Here is a 20,782-nt window from a genome sequence, read left to right as displayed (position 1 = left end):
GCCTGCTTATGAACAACCTCTTAGAGGTACTATCTAGCCACTGTTGATACACAGCATGATGCATTAAATCAGGGGTATCCAAAGTTTTTGGCAGGAGGGCCACATCATCTCTCTGACACTGTGTCAGGGGCTGGGGGAAAAAATAATTAATTTACATTTAAAATTTACATAAGTTTATAAATTTACATAAGTTTATATAAATGAGTATATTAAAGATGAACTTATATGAATGAATGAAGGTCTTGCAATAGTTCAAGGCCTAAAAAGACCTTGCACAAAGCAAGGCTGGCCTTTCCTTTGCTGCCGCTACTGCATCACAGATGTGAAACAGCAAGTAGTGGAGGAAGCCCTCATCCCACAGCTCACACGAGAGGTCAAACAGTTGCCCTCACGCTGAGAGCAGCTGTGTCGGGCCAGTGCGGGCTCCAACAAATCTCCAGAGGGCCAGAGGCTCATTGGAGACTGGGGGCTCCTTGAGGGCCACATTGAGAGGTCTCGAGGGCTGCATGTGGCCCCAGGGCCGGGGTTTGGGCAGCCCTGCATTAAATGGACCAGCCAGGCAAGTTCAATGTGAAATCCTTTCCAGATGAACCCTAGCTGGGGCTCTTCTGAACACGCACACACACACACACACACACACACACACACACACACACACACACACACACACACACACAATTTTGGCATTTGCCTTCCTTAAGCATCACTAATAGGAATTTTCACACACAAAGCTTAAGAGGCTCCGACTTCAATCTGTAATGGGAATGTCAGACAGTTGGTGCTTGGGCACAATCCTCCCTATGGGTTGCAGCTGTCCAAGGATATTTTGCAGGTATTTTTGCCCAGTACCCCATGGATCAGAGTTTGAGAGGTGAATGGAAAATGTGGGGTTATTTTGCCAGTAATCAGCTTCTTATGAGCTTTTTATAATGCTATTATATGCTCAGAGAATATCTAAAGATTAGAGAGACAGATGCGGCAGTATGAACTACAGCAGCAACCATGATCAACAAAAGGCAACAAAAGGAAAGTACAGGTTGAGATTAATTATTCGTGTGGGTTCCCTTCCAAGCACTGGATAAAAAAATACTAAAATAAAATAAAAAAATTAAAAGCAGGAAAATTAATATGCCTATCAGCTAATATATCAGCTAATCTCTAAAATAAAAAAATATAGCAAACCAATTTAAAAAACAAAGTTTCTTTGCTCCAGTGATTGAAAAACAGCCTTGCTGACCTTTTGACTCTAAGATAAGAGTCATTAAGGAGACAATCCATCAGCACTTCACTCAGCCCCTCCCTTCACCAATGCAAAATGATCGCCTTTCTTTCCTATGCTGGGGGAAGGGGGGGTCGGCAGGAGAGAGAAGGATTGATGGATTGTTAGTCTGCTGCCCTCTCTCTCTCTCTCTCTCTCTCTCTCATTAAGGAGGCTATTGTTAAAGGACTGTTCAGTTTTCAAAACTGATTTTAAAGGGATGCATTTTTCCCCTTCTTCAGCACATTCTTTCTCATTTGCAGGGACCATTCCTGTTGAGTCAAATCCGTGTATAAAAAATCCGTGTATAAATAGGCTGGACCTGTAACATAAAAAAGAGTATCTGAAATTGAATTATTAGATCAGTGGTTCTCAAACTTTTCAGTCTCCACAGCCCTCTGTACTCCTAAATGGAGTTTTGGAGAGCCCGAATGGCAGAACCTCAGGGACCCCCCCAGAGTGCCAGGGCATGGGCAGAGTGGCACAGGGCAGAGCAGACAGTAGCTACTTATGGTGTGATTGCAGAGCACCAGAGCTCCTAGAAGCACACTTTTAGAAACACTGGATTAGACATTTTAGATTGTAACTACTTTGTTGGACTTTAAAGAAAACACTCTTTTCCTCAAGTCCTATGTGACTCCTCTTTTATAGCATCCACCTACAAACTGAATGAAAGTCTTGCAGCCAAGTAGTTCAAAGTGCCTCAAATATACAAGTGGGCACCCTCCAAGCTTGTAAATAGCCACTTGCTGGTTGCCACTGGCAACCAGGCAAGTAATCTCTTGTGAAGCAGAACAAGGGTGGGGTTTTGTTGTTGAAGATTTGAAGGCCTTTACTGTGCCACAAACTGACTAACATCTGAAAGCAAACAGGCAGGTGATATCATGGAGTGCTAGTAGCTTCTGAGGCTACCAGGGATGTAGTCAAGAGGGGGCCCACTGGGACTTCTCTTACAAGCAGGTGGTGATGTCATCAGTAGGAGTGCTCAGGTGCTGCTTTTGAAACATCTTATTTCAAAGGACTTTAAATGAGAAGCAGTAAGAAAAATGAGAAATTTGCCTAGGGGCCCATGTTAATCCTCTTTCTCAAGGACTACCTGAGACAATTACATTGCTTATGTCATGTCAGGGCTACAATCTTATGCAAATTTACCTGAAACTAAGTTCTGCTGAACACAGTGGGACTCCTTTCTGAGTAAACATACTTACATCTAGCACTGGCCCCACGCAAGTTTTTTTCTGGGGGGGGGGGGGGTAGTGTTAAAACAAAAAAAACCTTAACATTAAAAAATCTGTCTGGCTCCTAGATCTGAAGCAAATTTGTCAAGTCCTGAATTAAGCATCTAGAAACTGGCTAGAAAACGTTTACCCATTTTACAGATGGGAAACAGTGAGGTTTATAATCTCTAGGTAGAAGGGCTAGCAGAGAACTCAAAACCTATGCAAAACAGATGACTCAGGAAAGTAAGCCAAGTCTCAGACACCCTTTATTATTTCTCATTCATTCTCATACACTCCTCTCCAATAGTCTCTCACATGCAAGCTCCTCCCATCCTCTCCTCCAAGCCCTGAGCTGTGTGCTGGGATCACTCATCATCAGTCAAAGCAGTGAATAATCCTAGAAGGCAGGCAGTGTTGGGGCCAATGTGCTGGGGCATTGGGCTGCGGCTGGCTCATGCTGCTTAGCAGCTCTATCAGCTGCTGGCTGGCACCATCACTTAGAACATGTGGGTGGGGGCCAGGCTGCTGCCACCACCAGCCAGCCACACTCAGCTGCTGCTCCTGCTGCAACTTAAGAAGGCTGTTGCTAGGCTGTGCCACCATCCTAAGCAACCCTGTTTGTTGCAGTCTCAACAGGCAAACCCCGGCCACTTCCACTTCTGCCGGCTGGCACCACCCAATCTATTTGAAATATTGCATTAACATCTACACCAGGGGTGCTCAAACTTTCAACTTTAGGGATGCTGGACCTTCAACAAGTGTATAGAAGAGAGAATTGCAGCAGGTGCAACTTGTCATCCCACAGATGACAAGCTGCACCTGCTGAAATTCTCTCTTCTATACACTTGTTAAAGGTCCAGCATCCCTAAAGTTGAAAGTTTGAGCACCCCTGATCTACACTAACTAACAAAATATCACTAATGTTTTTGAATCCAGGTGGGGCAAAAACAGCCTCCCTTATTTTGAACAGAAACTCTCCTCTGGCAACAGGGCCAACACCAAAAACCAACTGGGCCATACAAACTCTGGTCAGAAGTGGTACCATTTCAAACGACAAGATGAAATGCTTCTCCCAACTCAAAAATTCCCAGCACCATGAAAACTAGTGCGTCAGGGCTGAAAACTCAGTGCCAGAGCATGTGCTTTACTATGCACAAGGCCCCAAATCCAATCCTTGGCATCTCTGGGTGGGGCAGAGAAAAATTCCACTGTGAAACCTTGAAAAGCCACTGCCAGTCATTGCTGATGACGCTGAGCTAAACGGAACAATGGTCAGACCCAGTACGTCAGCTTCTTAATGGCTCTAGTCTAGTCTTTTCCCAGCCTGCCTATTTTTCTATGCATGGATTTTTAATTTTGTAGGAAGGAGAAGACTCAGTATTCAATAATGTGAGTAACTGATTGAAGTCTGAAGCCATACAGATCAGAAATAGGTTTTGTTTCCTCAGTGAGAGCTAGGCCTAAAGCAAGCTGCTTCTCTGGTGCCCTCTGGCACTCAGCTGGGTAGAAAGGAATTCAGAACTCTTGCCAGCAGAGATATGCCCTCAGTTTCATTAGGTCCAAGAAGGCTGGGATGGAAAGGAGGCAGAGTTTAAAGAGAGAATCAATCTAGCTTGCTCACACAGTGCTGCGCCTCTGATGCATTTTAAATTGCTTGTCAAAGGTGAAAGGGGAGTTTGTTTACTTCAATAAATTGCAACATTGATTGAGTCAGGTGACTCTTTAAACCTAATGTGGCAGAGGAAATCAGTGCTGAAGGTCAGTCGTCTTTTAGCCCGACACATTCCATTTTGAATCATAAATTGTATGCATACGGCTGCTGGAGTGCCTTCTCTACCCTGTGGGAAATGGAATGCTCTCTAGATCAGAGATGAAGAAGAATGAGAGAGAGATGCCGTGTTCTTGCATCTGCCTTCCCTTTTACCTTGCTGCTGCCATTCTCCCTTCTAAGAATAAGTAGCTCACGTCAACTTGCAGTTGGATGAACGAACACGCTCTCACCTTTGCTAGTTCTCAAACAAGCAAATGTGATTGAGGTAAAAGTCCCCCTATTTACATTGCAAACTAGCACACATTTCACACCACTTTAACTATCATGGTGTCACTCAAAGAATTCTGGGAATTGTACTTTGCTGAGATGTTAGAGTTGCTTATACTGTATTCCCACTCCTCCAACTAGAATGGTCCATGGTCCTCTTGGGAAAGGAATGACCATAAACCAGTGTGCAGCGCAATCCTAAGCTGCACTGGGGCTGGTGCAAGTCTGTAAAGCACGTTTACACCTCCTCACGAAAAAGCCACACTGGCACACGGAGGTGCACTGGCACATGGAGGCTGAGATAGGGACTCAAGTAATTTTGAGTCTAGACTCTTTTTTCAAGTCACTGGCTCTGAGTTGCAAGTTGAGTTGGGGTCAGTGACGTTGATAACTCGAGTTGTCAAAAAGGCATTTTTGCCTAAGTTGAGTCAACCTGAGTTGAGTGCCCATCGTTGCTATCTTCCAGTCAGGCATTGCATGTGCCAACCCTAACCTGATGATGGGCCGCCCCTGCACCACTCGTTGGATTGGAAAAGGAAGAGGGGGATGCAGCAGAAGAGGATGGGTGAAGGAGAGAACAGTGGTGCATTACAGTGATACTCTACCCACGATTCTCCTCTCTTCCATGCTTTCTCTTCTGTTCCATTCCCCTTTTCCAAACCAGAGAGTGGGAGAAGCAGCAGTGGAGGCAAGTGGGCAGGTGGAGAAGTGTCCCACCCACCAATCTGCTACCAGACCCAGTTGCCTCAATTGGCCTCAAGGATGAACCAGCCCTGGTCTGACTCAGTATAGATTCATATGTCACAATTTTCAGATTGTGTGCTACTTCATTGATAGTCCTAAAAATATTACTGATTGAGTGACTGTTCACGATGCTTGTGCACTCAGGCCAATCTCAGTAGTTAAAAACAGTCACTCAATTGATTCACAGCCATCTAAGGGCCAATGTTTTCTATGTGGGCAGACATTTTACCACCTATTGATGACAAATACATTGAAGCCTTTGTGGTGACACAGTAGAATGTTGATCCACACTTAAATATTGGGGCCCAGCAGCATGTTGGAACAGTCCAGTAACTTTTGAAACCTGAATTTCTTTGTAGGGTAAAAATCTGAATAAACCAGCATTCCCACACAGGCTTCGTAGCCAGAAAAATTCACAAAGCAGCAATGAAAAACAAAATAGGAGATGCAACATCAATACAGTTATACTAAGAAAAGGATCAATCAGTGGCAGACCTAGAGAGGGCAAAGGCCCCAGGTGCTGTCCCTTCAGGGGTGCTGCCACCAGCCTAGCCCCCCCCCCACTGCCCATTTGTCTTTTTTTTTTTTTTTTAAGCAAAAGAAGCTTTTTTTGCCAGCTTTTTGCTTTTTTTAAAAACCCTCCTCCCCACAGAGGTAGGGGTGACTCAAAATCACTGCTGGAGAGGCAGTGAGTTGCTACCTCTCCAGCAGGATTTAGCGCCAGAAGAAGGTCAACCCTCTTCTTTATAGGAGGAGAGGAAACAGGTGGCCTAGAGAGTTAGCACGCTGGGAGTTACTCGCAACTCCTGGTACGCTGTCCCTCTAGCTGCCCTCTGGAGGAGAGGAGAGGAGAAGATGGCCCAGAGAGTCAGTGTGCCAGGAGTGGTTCCCAGCCATGTCTGAGGGCCGCCCCCCTCTCCTCCCCTGAAAGGGGAGGAGAGGAGGGCAGCCTTCAGACGCAGCAGAAACTGATGCACACCTCCTCTGATTGCGGAGGCCACGTGTATCACTTCCCTGGCTGCGATGGAGCCTTTGGCACAATTTCTAAGTGGAAGTGGGCTGCTGGAAGTGGTGCCAAGGAGGCAAGCGCAACCTGCCTTCTGGAAGCGGCGCTCACCTCTGTGCTGGGTGCCACTTCCAACGGTCCTAAAAAGCTCCAATGGAGCCTTTCACGCTGCTTAGAAGCAGCACAAAAAGCTCCGTCGCAGCCTGGGCTGTCCTTCCTACAGCCGTGTGGAAGTAATTGCGGTGACAACAACGTCATTACAGTTACTTCTGGGTCAGGGGAAGGGAGTGGCCCCAGGCGGGGGAAAGCCCAGGATCGCCTCTGGGATTCATTACAAAGCAGTGCATGAACAAAGGAGCTTTAACACCCAGAACTCTTCCATCAGACAGCCAAGATATTTAGCTATTCTTAAGTTATCGAAAAAGCAAAGTTTGTTACAGAAAGGAGCTATCTTCTGATCAACACAGAACAATTCAATATATACCTCTGCAGACAATAAACCCTACAGATGGCTGGGCAACAAACCATGTATGAAAAGGTATATTAGCCTCAGGGATTGCATTGCCATGCAGAGATTAGCTGATAGAGGCATATTAATTTTCCTGCTTTAGTGAACAGATGCAGTCTTCAAAAAAAGATATCCATATCATACCATGTCCATAGATAAAAGAGGACATTTAGACTCTTGCATGAGGAAAATTGCTTCTAGAAAAATGGTGTACACTAGGAAAAAACACTAGGAAATGGTGTACATGGTATTTCTAAAAGCATACCATTGTTTATATTTTAATGTCTAAAATGCCAGACAACATAGCCTTATCAAAAACATTCTGAAACATGTAGATTCAATGGGTGGAAGAGGGAGACTGGAGTTGCAGCAGGAGGCCCCATTCCCAACTTAAATGATTTGTTTGTTTATTTTTTTGTACCTTTGATCATAACATCACTGCCAAATAAAATGTGAAGATACGTACAAGTATTTTTATTTTGGCATGAATCATCCAGGTTAATACCTTACATCAGCAATGAAACTCACCTGGTATGTGTTGTCAAAACTGTCGTACATGAACCTTGTGATCAGGGAAGTCTTCCCAACTAGAGAAGTGGAAAAAAAAACATAATTAGTGAAAATTGTAGATGCTGAGACTCCTCTTTCAACCACAGGGCAGACATTCTGGTGGACCATCTGTTTGTGTGATGAAACAGCAAGGCCCATATCGTTTGCCAAATACCATGGACTGGACTAGGGTTGCCAGGTTGAACATATTCAGAAACCTGCCATTCTTGAGGTGGAACAGTGATTTGACAAGGGTAGAGCCTGGTGTCATCAAAAGTAGGGCCTGTTGATGTCATAGGACTGTCGACTTTTGAAAAATACGGGGGAGGGAGAATCTGGTATCACAGCAGAGCCTAGCTGCAAAGGGATGGAGTCCAGTGGTGACCCCAAAATGAGATTCTCCCTTGCCAACTGTCTGTCAGTCCAAAACAAAAAGTTAGAGAAAGCCTATTTTGGCAAATTGGCAGTACTACCACAGATAGATAAAGCACCTTGAAATGCACCAGGATCCTTAGTTATGAAAAACTAACTGTTCTGCAGCAAGACACAAACAGATGGATCAATGTGGAAAGGATTTCCCAGAAGTAGGTTTAGGCATATGTACAATTCCAGCTTCATAGATGCCTACGCATATGTGCAAGAGGAGGTTTCCAGGATTTCAGCAAGTACTTAAGCAGCCTTCAGATTCCCATATATGTAAATGGAAGCACATTACAGAATGCTTTCCAAAGCACCATGGTTTGCCTGAGGATGTAATACACGGAAACCATTCATGGATTCCCTTCAGGCTGCCAGGCTACAAATCCAAAGGCTGTTTCACACAATGTGGAAATAACAAGCAGACTCCTTCTGTGCCTGCAGTGCTCCACATTAAAAAAAATAATCTTTATTGAAATTACTGTAGAAAAAAATAACAAAAATGACACATATTAAGGTATTAAACAAAACAGAAAGGAGGATTCCAAACATTCATCATAATTTAGTACAAAGAAATACTGTACATATTGAAAAAGCTTCTCTCTCCCCCACAGCATTTCCAGATAGGTAAGAAAGACATCTAATTGAAGACTCAGGATTCTTTTCTCTCATGAATTTGGAAGAAAATTTAGCCATAAAAATAATTTTCCAAATTTCATATACCCAGTCTGTATAGGAAGATGTCTCAGGTTATAGCAGTGATTTTTCACCTTTTTCATCTCATGGCACACTGACAAGGTACTAAAATTGTCAAGGCACACCATCAGTCTTTTGACAATTGACAAGGCACACTGTACTGACAGCAGGGGGCTCACATCCTCTAATGCCCTTACTAATAAATGACCCTATCCCAAACTCCCACGGCACATCTACAGCCCATTTCTGGCACACCAGTGTGCTGTGGCACAGTGGTTGAAAATGTCTGGGTTATAGGGAGCATTTGGGTAAAGACCTGCACTGCCCCCCCATGGCACATTGGTGCCTCCACGTCAACAGAACCCATGGAGAGGAATTGGCAGCGGTGCCAGCAGTTGAGGAAGCCTTAGGAGGGCAGGAAGAAGAGGCGTCAACACTGTGTCTGTTCCCTCCATTGGCTGATGAAGGATGGTGAGGTTAGGAAATGGAACTGCTGTGCAAATCTCTCGGCCAAGAAACCAAAGCCAAACTCTTGGCCAAGGAAGAGCAGCTCCTCCTTCTCCTGAATCCTATCCATCAGCCAATGGGAACATCCCACAGAGGTCCTGTGATGCTGCAGAATTCTAGGGGAATGCTCTCATTGAGGGAGGAGGTACTGGGCAAAGGCAGCAACAATGTAAAACCTTGGACCACCCTCTGCCTCCAGGTACAGATGATACTAGGGGTCCAAGAGTCAACCAGGTGAGCCTTCCCTCTCTTAGCCAGGGAACAATCTGGCTGGTCTCTGAACTGTGCTCTTCTATTTGCTTGCCAATACAATTTGGCTGAATTTGTGAAGCAAACTCTTATGATACTACAAGTATTTGTCCCCATTTTTAGGTTGTGTTTACAAGCTGCAGAAAGCTGGAATTGCACTGGGTCTCTCTCAGCAGAGGCAAGCGTGCAAGATAATTTCTCTACTGTGTAAACCAGTTGGAGTGACTCAACTCCTAAATCATCAACACAGAACACCTCTTAAGACTGATTTTCAACTTTTTCCATCTCATGGCACATTGAAAGGCACTAAAATTGTCAAGGCACACCATCACTTTTTTGACAACTGACAAGGCACACCACACTGACAGCAGCGGCTCACATCCCCTAGTGGCCCTACTAACAAATGATCCCCCCCCCCAAATTCCCATGGCACACCTGCAGGGGAAAAAAGAATTAATTTACATTTCAAATTTCAATATTATTATTATTATTATTATTATTATTATTATTATTATACCACTTTTCAACAAAAAGTTCACAAAGCGGTTTACAGAAAAAAATCAAATAACTAATGGCTCCCTGTCCCAAAAGGGTTCACAATCTAAACAGATGTAAAAGAACACCAGCAGGCAGCCACTAGAAAAGACACTGCTGGGGTGAGGAGGGCCAGTTACTCTCTGCCTGCAAAATAAAAGAGGAGCACCCACTTGAAAAAGTGCCTCTTACTCAGTTAGCTGGGGAATATATTTACATACAAGAACACATTAAAGATGGAACTTCTATGAATGAATGACTTTTACTGAGCTTATTTATAATACACATGAGATCTATAATACAGGCGTGTAGAACCACATCAGAACTGTGAACTGTTTGCCACACACGTCTTGTACAGTGAAAACATACAGATGAAGCCAGAAACACATGTAGACATGTTGTTCAGATGCAGTTGGGGCTGGCAGGCTGGGTGGGTTAAAATAATGCCCAGGAAAAAGCAGAAAACACCTGGAGACTATAAAAGGCCTTGCTCTAATTCGGCCAGCAACTCGCATCTGGTGGTCACGACTAGTAGTCGCAGCCCAATGTGGGCTCCAACAGTCTCTGATGGCCCAAAGGCTCCTTGGAGACTGGAGGCTCCCTGCTCCCTCCTACCTTGGGCCAGACTGGGGGACCCTGAGGGCCACAAATGGCCCCTGGGCCGGGGTTTGCCCACCCCTGCCTTAAGCAATTCTCTGGGGTCTTAAATATTTAGGTAAAAGGTCCTGTTTATGGACAGCAGTGCCATTCTTGCCATTTTTTGAAGATAAATAACTACTAGCACTACAGTTTGGATCATCATTTTAATAGCTGATAATTAGCTTCTGTTCATGGAACAATTTCTTAGGGGAATTCATTGTTGCTATATGTTACTACTATCACACTCAGATATAAAGAAGGTATAAGGAAAGATGTCTAATTAATCACCTCCACTGTTGGTTGGCTTTAAATAGCTTAAAAGGGCAAGGGCACAATCAAATTTTTGAGTTTAATCCATGGAAAAGATGGAGCATTTTCCTGTTTGGCTCATGCAGGAGGAAACAATATTTATCACTATAATAAACATACAAAAGCTCCAGTTCACAGAGAGTCACATGCATTATTGACAAAAGAAAAAAAATGGGCAACTGTTGACATTAATAGCGCAGACATTTTTGTTACAAGTCGCCATCACTCCAACCAATGGATGCAAGTGAACAAGTAAGTCACCAGGCAACAACTAGATATTTCATTTGGTTGATGTGCTAGAAACCAATTAGACATTGTGTCTACACTGTGTTAATTTCTTACATAGGGCTGTAGGGGTAGGGGGAAGGCTGAGAGTCATAAGAAGATATTAGCATAGGATTCAACAACATACGTAAATTAAAATCCATGTGAAACTGGAGATTTTCTGTTTCTGGAAGATTCTGAAGACTCTTTGAAACTTCAGATAAGTTACTGAAGGCCTCCCTAAGGGCTTCTGTTCTCTCCTCTATGCAAAAAGGAAAGAGGCAGTATGGCCCAGTGCAGAGATTTTCAACCACTTTCATCTCAGGGCACACTGACAAGGTGCGAAAATTGTCAAGGCACACCATCAGCTTTTTAATGATTGACAAGGCACACCATGGTGCTGGTGAGAGGCTAACATCCCCCAATGGCCCTAATAATAAATGACCATCCCCCAAATTCTTGTGGCACACCTGCAGACCATTCACAGCACACCAGTGTGCCATAGCGCACTGGTTGAAAATCATTGGCCCAATGAATAGAGTGACAGGCTGGGGAAATCCAGATTCAAATCCCTACTCAGCTTGGATTGGACTGGCTGACTGGCCTAGGCAATCCATTCCTTTCCAGACATTTTCTTGCTTTTGATGCTGCAAAGCTAGACATGAATGTGTGTATGTGCCCCTCATGAGTAGCAGTATGCAACACAAGCATATTTATATTTGCCTGAAAGATCACAGAAGTTAGCTTTACCCAGTGTAAACTTTGAAATTACACTTCTGCAGATTCAATCTTTATTCTTTCAGCCTATGCAACTTTGATAATGGCAGTCCTGTTCCATAAGAGGGAATAAAAGAGTCAAATAAATTGGGCCAAGCACCATTTCCATATAGTTGCAAGCTGTGCACATATGCACCACATGCACGTACACACTCATGCTGAATACAATTATTTGCAAATGTTCATGGCCTGCCTTTCCTGCTGTTATCTGAACAACCAAGGCTGCTTACAAAATACAGCTAAAATAAAATAGGAACAATAAAAGACAACAATTTTTAAAAACCATGATAGCAGCAATAGGGCAAATAAAAGGCAATACAAGGAACAGCAGAATTAGTTAAAAACCCAATAAGAGCAACAATCAATAATATTAAAGCAAAACCAAACAAATACCAGAAGTAAGAAACTAAGCAAACTGCAAAACCGAGGGGAAGAAAGTCAAATGAAAAAGTCTTTGAGCCCTTGTCAGAAGGCTAACAGAGAGAGAACCCAGAAAGGTGTCATCCAATCTGCATACTGATGACTCCCAACTCCAAAACCTCAGATATTCTCCCCCAGCAGTTTCATGTAGATGTTAAACAGCATAGGGACACAAGAAAACCCAGAGACACTCCACATATCAAAGACACGGGTGCCAAACAAGCATCCTTCAGCAATACCCTCTAAGATTCTTCAGCCAGAAGGGACCACAATCACTGCAAAACTGCCCCAATGCATCCAACCAATCCTAAAGGACACCAGTCAGTGGTACTGAGAGTTCCAGTAGGAACAATAGGACATACTCCCAGGGCCACTGAGACCTGGCATTGGGCCCAGGGCAAGATGCCTGATCCCCCCTCCCCCTTTCTAAATACACTGGGACAATACAAGGGCATTGAAAGTAGATTAAACCCCTGCTAACTGGGTAAGAGGCACTTTTTCAAGTGGGTGCTCCTCTTTTCAGCAGGGGGAGAGTGACTGGCCCACCTCACCCTAGCAGTGTCTTTTCTAGTGCCTGTCTGCTGGTGTTCTTTTGTATCTTTTTAGATTGTGAGCCCTTTTGGGACAGGGAGCCATGAGTTGTTTGATTTTTTTCTGTAAACTGTTTTGTGAACTTTTTTGTTGAAAAGCGGTATATAAATACTGTTTAATAAATAATAATAATAATAATAATAATAATAATAATAATAAATAATAATAAATAATAATAAGAATAAAAATTCTTCAACACAAAGCCCCAACATAGAGTCTCTTGGAGACATCCAAGATCAAAGCACTGGCACCAGCTCGACCTGATCCTCACCAGACGCTCCAGCCTTCCCAGCATCAAGATCACACGCAGTTATCATGGTGCTGCCTGCGACACTGACCACTCCCTGGTGTGCAGCAGAGTGAAACTGCAAACAAAGCAACTGTATCACACGAAAAAGGAAGGAAGACCTCGCATTGATACCAGCAAGACCCGGGATCAGAGAAAAGTGGAGGAATTTGCACAAGCGCTTGAGGAATCTCTTCCAGGCCCGGCCGATGCAAACGCATCCAACAGATGGGAACATTTCAAGAATACCGTTTACAACACCGCCTTGTCCATATTCGGCAAGAAGACCAACAAGGCGGCAGACTGGTTTGAAGCCCACTCTGAGGAGTTGACACCAGTCATTGAGGAAAAGAGGAGAGCTCAAGCAGCATACAAGGCCTGTCCCAGTGAGCGCAACCTGCAGGTCCTCCGAACTGCTCGCAGCAAAGTCCAACAGACTGCCAGGAGATGTGCTAACGACTACTGGCTCCAGCTCTGTTCCGAGATACAGATAGCAGCTGACACGGGCAACATCAAGGGGATGTATGATGGTATCAAGCAGGCCCTAGGTCCAACACAGAAGAAAATTGCCCCTCTGAAGTCTGCCACAGGCGAGGTCATCCAGGATCGGGCGCAGCAGATGGAACGCTGGGTGCAGCACTACTCTGAGCTATATTCCAGAGAAAATGTAGTCACCGAAGAAGCGCTGAACAACATTGAGTGCCTGCCTGTGCTGGAAGAGCTTGACAGTGAACCAACCCTAGAAGAACTTCACGTGGCCCTGGACTCCCTTGCCTTTGGCAAGGCACCTGGAAAAGACAGCATCCCTGCTGAAGTCCTAAAATGCTGCAAAGAGATCATCGTCACTGAGCTGCATGAAATCCTCTGTCTCTGCTGGAGAGAAGGTGGAGTACCTCAAGACATGAGGGATGCAAACATCATCACGCTGTACAAGAACAAAGGTGACAGGGGTGACTGCAACAACTACCGCGGCATCTCTCTCCTTAGCGTTGTAGGAAAGCTGTTTGCCCGAGTTGTACTAAAGAGGCTCCAGGTACTTGCAGAGAGCGTCTATCCAGAATCGCAGTGTGGATTCCGAGCCAACAGGTCCACCACTGATATGGTATTCTCCCTTAGACAACTGCAGGAGAAATGCAGGGAACGACGACAGCCACTCTTTATAGCCTTCATAGATCTCACAAAGGCTTTCGACCTGGTCAGCAGAGACGGCCTCTTCAAGATTCTCCCCAAGATTGGATGTCCACCCAGGCTCCTCAGCATCATCAGATCTTTCCACAAGGACATGAAGGGCACTGTTGTCTTCGATGGCTCCACATCAGACCCTTTTGACATCCGAAGCGGAGTGAAGCAGGGCTGTGTTCTTGCGCCAACCTTGTTTGGGATTTTCTTCACTGTCCTGCTGAAGCAGGCCTTTGGAACTGCAACAGAAGGCATCTATCTCCGGACCAGATCAGACGGAAAGCTCTTCAACCTCTCCAGACTGAGAGCAAAATCCAAAGTCCAGCTGAAATGTCTGCGTGACTTCCTCTTTGCCGACGATGCAGCTGTCACTACCCACTCTGCCAAAGATCTCCAGCAGCTCATGGATCGTTTTAGCAAGGCCTGCCAAGATTTTGGACTGACAATCAGCCTGAAGAAAACACAGGTCATGGTTCAGGATGTGGACTCACCTCCCTGCATTACAATCTCTGAGCATGAACTGGAGGTTGTCCATGACTTTGTGTACCTTGGCTCAACGATCTCTGAGACTCATTCTCTCGATACCGAGCTAAACAAGCGCATCAGTAAAGCAGCTACCACGTTTTCCAGACTCACAAAGAGAGTCTGGTCCAACAAGAAGCTGACGGAACATACCAAGATCCAGGTCTACAGAGCTTGCGTCCTGAGTACACTTCTGTACTGCAGCGAGTCATGGACTCTTCGCTCACAACAGGAGAGGAAACTGAGCGCTTTCCACATGCGCTGCCTCCGACGCATCCTCGGCATCACCTGGCAGGACAAAGTTCCAAACAACACAGTCCTGGAACGTGCTGGAATCCCTAGCATGTATTCACTGCTGAAACAGAGACGCCTGCGTTGGCTTGGTCATGTCGTGAGAATGGATGATGGCCGGATCCCAAAGGATCTCCTCTATGGAGAACTTGTGCAAGGAAAGCGCCCTACAGGCAGACCACAGCTGCGATACAAGGACATCTGCAAGAGGGATCTGAAGGCCTTAGGGATGGACCTCAACAAGTGGGAAACCCTGGCCTCTGAGCGGCCCGCTTGGAGGCAGGCTGTGCAGCATGGCCTTTCCCAGTTTGAAGAGACACTTTGCCAACAGTCTGAGGCTAAGAGGCAAAGAAGGAAGGCCCATAGCCAGGGAGTCAGACCAGGGACAGACTGCACTTGCTCCTGGTGTGGAAGGGATTGTCACTCCCGGATTGGCCTTTTCAGCCACACTAGATGCTGTGCCAGAACCACCTTTCAGAGCGCGATACCATAGTCTTTCGAGACTGAAGGTTGCCAATACAATAATAATAATAATAATAATAATAATAATAATAATAATAATAATAATAATAATAAACCTATAGTGGAAACACAACCTTGGATAGGCTGATATTTTGTAATAAATTTGTTTTATACTGTATAGTTTGTTTTGTTATGGCCCAGGTCCCTTGGAAGTTTAGAGCATCCACCAGGGTGATCAAGGCTTCTTCCTGAAGCCTGACTGGAAGGGATCTAGTGAATATTTCCTCTAAGACCCCTGAAGCTAGGGCACAACCATCCACTCAGTCAGTTTACACAGAAAAGGAAAAATGGATACTGGTTGAATGAAGGAGGGTAAACCCAAGCCAACTTTAGGAAAAATAGATACTGGTTGAATGAAGGAAAAATGGATACTGGTTGAATGAAGAGGGTGAACCCAAGCCAACTTTAATGCCACTGGCAACACCCCCTCCACTGAAGATGAATAATCACCTGCCCTGTTCACTCAACTGGTCCCCACTCTAGGCAAATTTAATCAGCCATGTCGGGCAAGGGTCAAGCAGGTAGGTGGACAGCCTCACTCTACAAAGGATCTTGCCCACATCCTCTGTATATGCTGAAAAGAAGCCACAATAACAGGATCAACAGAAGCCATGGGAACATTGACTAAACAACATGGGAGTACACATCATGTTGGATGTAAGCGATTTTATCCATAAAGTGCTTAGCAAATTGGTCCCAGTGAGCAGCCAATTCCTTCACTCACCTTCACCTCCCTTGAGAAGGAGTAAGCCTTGGACAACCCAAAACAGCTCAGCTGGATGGCTAGCCACAGATTTGAAGGTGGTCTGGAAATAAGCCTTCTTCACTGCTGTCACAGAGTAGGTTCTAATATGACTCTAGCCATGTTCAGTCAGACTCATCATGTATTTTCTGCCATGATTGCCCAAGACATCTGTCCCGTTTCATTGCATGCAGGTTCCCAGAAAACCAGCGAGCTGCCTTAGCAAGGCAGAGTTTGTTTAGGAGCAATTTGATTCACGACTCTAGACATTTCCTCATTCCAAAGGTCAACCGGGGCTATGGTTTATTTGCCAGGGCTACGGATTGTTTGGGGGAATTCCCCAAAGCCATCAGGAATCCTTCTGGATCTATAACCCTCTGGAGGCAGACCATAAAATTTGGTCCTCTGCCTCTGCAAAGGTAAGGGGTTCCTATTAACTTAAACTCTACCAGGAAGTCATCTGTCCATGACAAAAGTGCAATGTTAGTGTTCTCATCCAGATCACTATCAGCCTGTCCAGCAATAAACACCATGTCCAACATGCGTCCTGCCACAAGTAGTGGAGCAGAAATCCACTGAGGAAAGTGGACAGCTGCCATGGTGGCCATGAAATCTGGAACTGCTCCAAACTGGGGGGCTTCAGAGTGAATGTTGATGTTCCCCCCAGAACCAACAAGTGGGGGCACTCCACCACCATACCTGAGATCTCTCTGGCCAGTTCAGACAGGGAGACTGTCTGGGATTATTCATCATCTGGAACACCTCTGGACAAGGTCCCCAGTGAGGAAAACAGTATCATGATAGACCACTGCAACCCCACCTCCCTGCCCCTCCAGTCATGGCTATTGCAGAGCCCAGAAACTTGGAGGGCAGAATCCTTCCCCCTGCATCCAACCAAGTCTCTGTGATACAAGTCAGGTCAGTGCTATCACTCAGGATCAAGTCTGGGATAAGGATGGTCTTCTTTTTTTCACCAGCCTGGCATGAAGCAGCAGCAGCGTGGGGAAGAAACAAAAATATGGATCATTTGTCTGTGACTAACCCTCTTTCTCTTGGGAGGGCTGACTCAACCCCCACTACCACCCATTGCTGGCCCATTACCCTCTCAATTACAATGCCACCACTCCCCCAACCCTCTCCCACACTCTGTAAAAAGAATACTTATCCCCCATTAAGGACCAATCCTCTCACCTGCTAAGCTAACCCACACTCAGGAACCCAAAAAAACAATTCCAGAAAATCATTCCCAAAAAAAAACCCACTCAAAAAGCAGCCAAAATGAGCCAGAGAACATCTAACCAAAGCAACCATTCCCACAATTCCCCACCAAGGAGTCAAAAAGAGTGACCATGAGGGCAATGGCAGCCTCTGGGGGGAAAGCAGTGCCTGAACTTAGTCCCACCCACCCCTTGCCTGCCCCCACAATTTGGTTGTCAACGCTGATATAGCAACTACCTATCTGGCAAGTGTGCAGAGAACAGGTTGCATCAGGTCTTCAGAGAGCAGTCCTGAAACCCAAAGTGCCTCAGCCCTCCATTTCCCCAGAACCTTCCATTTCTTGTCTCTACCTATCAGGGCCTAGGAGAGAGGGGTAAAGGGGGTAATTTGTACCCAGGCCTGGGGTCAAAAAGGGGGCCCAGGAGCCAAAGGAGGGGGCCCAGAAACTTGCTGAGATCTTACCATTTCCTATCTACTCAGACTTGTTGCCTGCACGGGATGCTGGCGACACTACCACAGCTAGGTATGTTGGGGACACTACTGATGCCACATGGGTTGGTTGACCTGGGCTTCCAGCTGTCTCTACCCTCCCCCCACCTTGTTTTGCCCCTCCCTGCCCCTATTCTGCTTGCCCATCACCACACTTCCCCGCTCTGTTTCACCCCTCTCCCTTTGCAAAGGGGCCCAAAAGAAACTTTGTACCCCCTGATAAAATTCCTCTCAGAGACCTGTTACCTATCTCTGTCTCAGAGCAAATAATCTCTTTTGAATAATTCTTTCTTGGAAAACTGCATCCTTCCTTTGTTTCACTGACCACAACAAGAAGGTGGAGAATGAATCCTCTTAAATTCACATCTGTCCCTTCTCTCAGATGGCTAAATGGCCCTTCCATGCTGGATACTTCAGTGTCTTTAAGACCTCACACAGATAAACCCTTAGGTTCTCAGTCAATACAGTAATTTGTCAGACAAAAGTATTGGTCACTTGCAGCCATTACTGAATTCCCAAGTATGAATCCAGTCTAGTAAGGTCATTGGAGCTTATGCACACAAGCTTCAGGTGCTAAGTGAAAGGTTTGTTGCGTTTTTCTTCCAAAAAACACTCATGGCATTTTTTCAAGAAGAGGAGAGGATGGATTCAAACCAGGCAATTCAGGTGAGAAGTGCAAACATCATTCTATTTTGTAAATGAAAACACTCAAAGAACAGATGCCTCCAAGAGACATATGAGGCCTCCTCTTGACAGCTCCAACCTAGGTGTCTCCACAGAAAACACATCTCTATACATGCAATAATGAAAACAACAGATTTCCTGATTAAACTAAATGTACAATAAAAAAAGAGAAAAACGTTTAAAGCGAGCTCAGTTTAAGCCAATCTCCCCTGAGGACACATTTGTTAATTAAGAAACTTTATAATGCCATTCATCAGGAGCCTTAATTAAGTATGCTAATTCCCTTCCGTATTGTGCCTTCTGAAGCAATGGGATCTGTCTTTAGGTGTAATGAATGCCCTGGTGTTCAGCTAATGCCAGAAGGGGTGTGAGGGTTGAATTTTCCACACATCCCCCATTTCTTATCTACATCCCAGCTGAATGAGTGAAGAGACCGAGGCCACTTTTGGCTTCACAGCTCTTCTGTGCAGATACAGCTTAAAACTAACTTTGTTCTGGAATTGCTTTGAGCCAAGCCAGATAAAAGGAAACCAGGATTGTTGCTCTATGGGGAAGAAAAGTGTTATTTCAGAATGAAAACTTGCTTTATGCAGTTTAGTCATTAGAGAAGGATTATTCTATGCAGTGTAAAACAGAGGTGTCCAGAGGTGATGCCAGCATACAGCAAGGTTGGCCATCTGCTTGTATGGACATTTGGAAGCCCACAAAGTTGCAAATTTGTGGAAAACAGGAAGTTGGAGTACATGGGTTCTTCTTGGGTTGTGCTCTGCTCTGCCAGTAATTAGTAAACCAGCACGAAGGATGGATTGAGGATTTCAGACATAAGCAAGCAGCACGAACTCAGCAGATAAGCTGAGCCCCTGGAACACATGTGGGGAGAAGCACTGCAAGGTTCCTGCACATTCATGTAACACATCTGTGATTCACGGAAAGGTCTTTTTCAATGCCCTTTAGCCTAAAACTCCATAAATCTATTTAATTTGCAGTGTTTTTGGCTTGCACCACATGTTTAGTATCCTTAAGAGGAATCCAAACTAGCCAAGTCACTGGCACAGGAGTCAACCACCAAAAACAACTCAGGTCCAAGTTAGTCCAATGTCATGGTTAACTGTACTAATTTTTAGTCCTTTTATTTTCAAAATGCATCTGCTTCCTAACTCTTTATATGCAGTCTGGGTTTGCACTAACTCTTTGTAATCTCTGTTGGCATGCATGGTGTGAAGGGCCATGATTTGGCACCAGAAGCCACAGTGCCACTGTTCCTCATGCATTCTCATTAGAGTTAGTTAGCCTATTGTGCAAGAAGATGAACAAAAGAACTCAACCAAACCACAGATATTTATAGAGCAGCTCTAGCCAGTTCAGCAGAGGACATGGAGCTGGTGCGGAATCCTAATTGGCTGCTGAGGTCTACAAGGTATTGCCTGATGCTTGCATCCCAGAGTTGCCCCAGAAATCCAGAGCTTTGTGAAGCTGCCAAACACCATCCACTCTCACCGTCATAAAAAAAAATGCAGATGCTTTTACTGATGCTGACAGGTGACAAATAATGGGAGAAAAAATAAGGCAGAGAAAGCAGGAAAGAAACTGTGATTTGGATACAATTTCTCTTCCATTATTCAAGAGCAGGCTTTTTGTATCTGTTGGTGTCTTACGTTTAGACTGGAACTCCATTCTGATTCCACTTCATCTATATTCAGCAAGCAAGATCATCACTGAACCAGGTCTTCCAGTTTGCAACGAGGTTCTGTCTATTTGTACCACTTGATGATTTCTCCCTTTGTCTCCTACCTATGGCTCTCCATGGCATCAGTGGCCATTTTTCTGGACAAATGTGTCATAAGTCAAGCCCATAATATAAGCCAGTGCCATTCTATACATCTTATTGAGATAACAGCACAAAACAAGACTTCAGCACAAACCATTTGTTACAAACATGATCTAAAAAAATTAAGGGCAGACAGTTATATTTATCCCCCCCCCCCAATATTATCAACATAGTGAGGGCATAATAATTTGCAGAGCGATTCAACAATTTGTACAGCAGTCTCAAGGCTTCTTGTGCTTTCTCTCTCATGTGACTGGTTGGCACATCCACAAATTACCATTTTCTTAATAGTATC

The 20,782-nt window shown here is 44.9% G+C and overlaps 1 protein-coding gene across 1 annotated transcript in view; it reads right to left on the bottom strand.

Moving 5' to 3' along the window:
• Positions 1–20,782, bottom strand: part of RAB6B (RAB6B, member RAS oncogene family) — a 70,833-nt gene that overhangs the window by 18,438 nt on the left and 31,613 nt on the right. The window contains exon 2 of the mRNA XM_066620637.1: positions 7,303–7,361. Coding sequence (XP_066476734.1) covers positions 7,303–7,361 — 59 coding nt within the window. The remainder of the gene's footprint in view (positions 1–7,302; positions 7,362–20,782) is intronic.

The sequence above is a fragment of the Tiliqua scincoides genome, chromosome 3 (assembly GCF_035046505.1).
Source record: "Tiliqua scincoides isolate rTilSci1 chromosome 3, rTilSci1.hap2, whole genome shotgun sequence".
NCBI lineage: Eukaryota > Metazoa > Chordata > Lepidosauria > Squamata > Scincidae > Tiliqua > Tiliqua scincoides.
The sequence above is the reverse complement of the archived record's forward strand: the minus strand, read 5'-3'. Positions and strand labels throughout refer to the sequence as shown.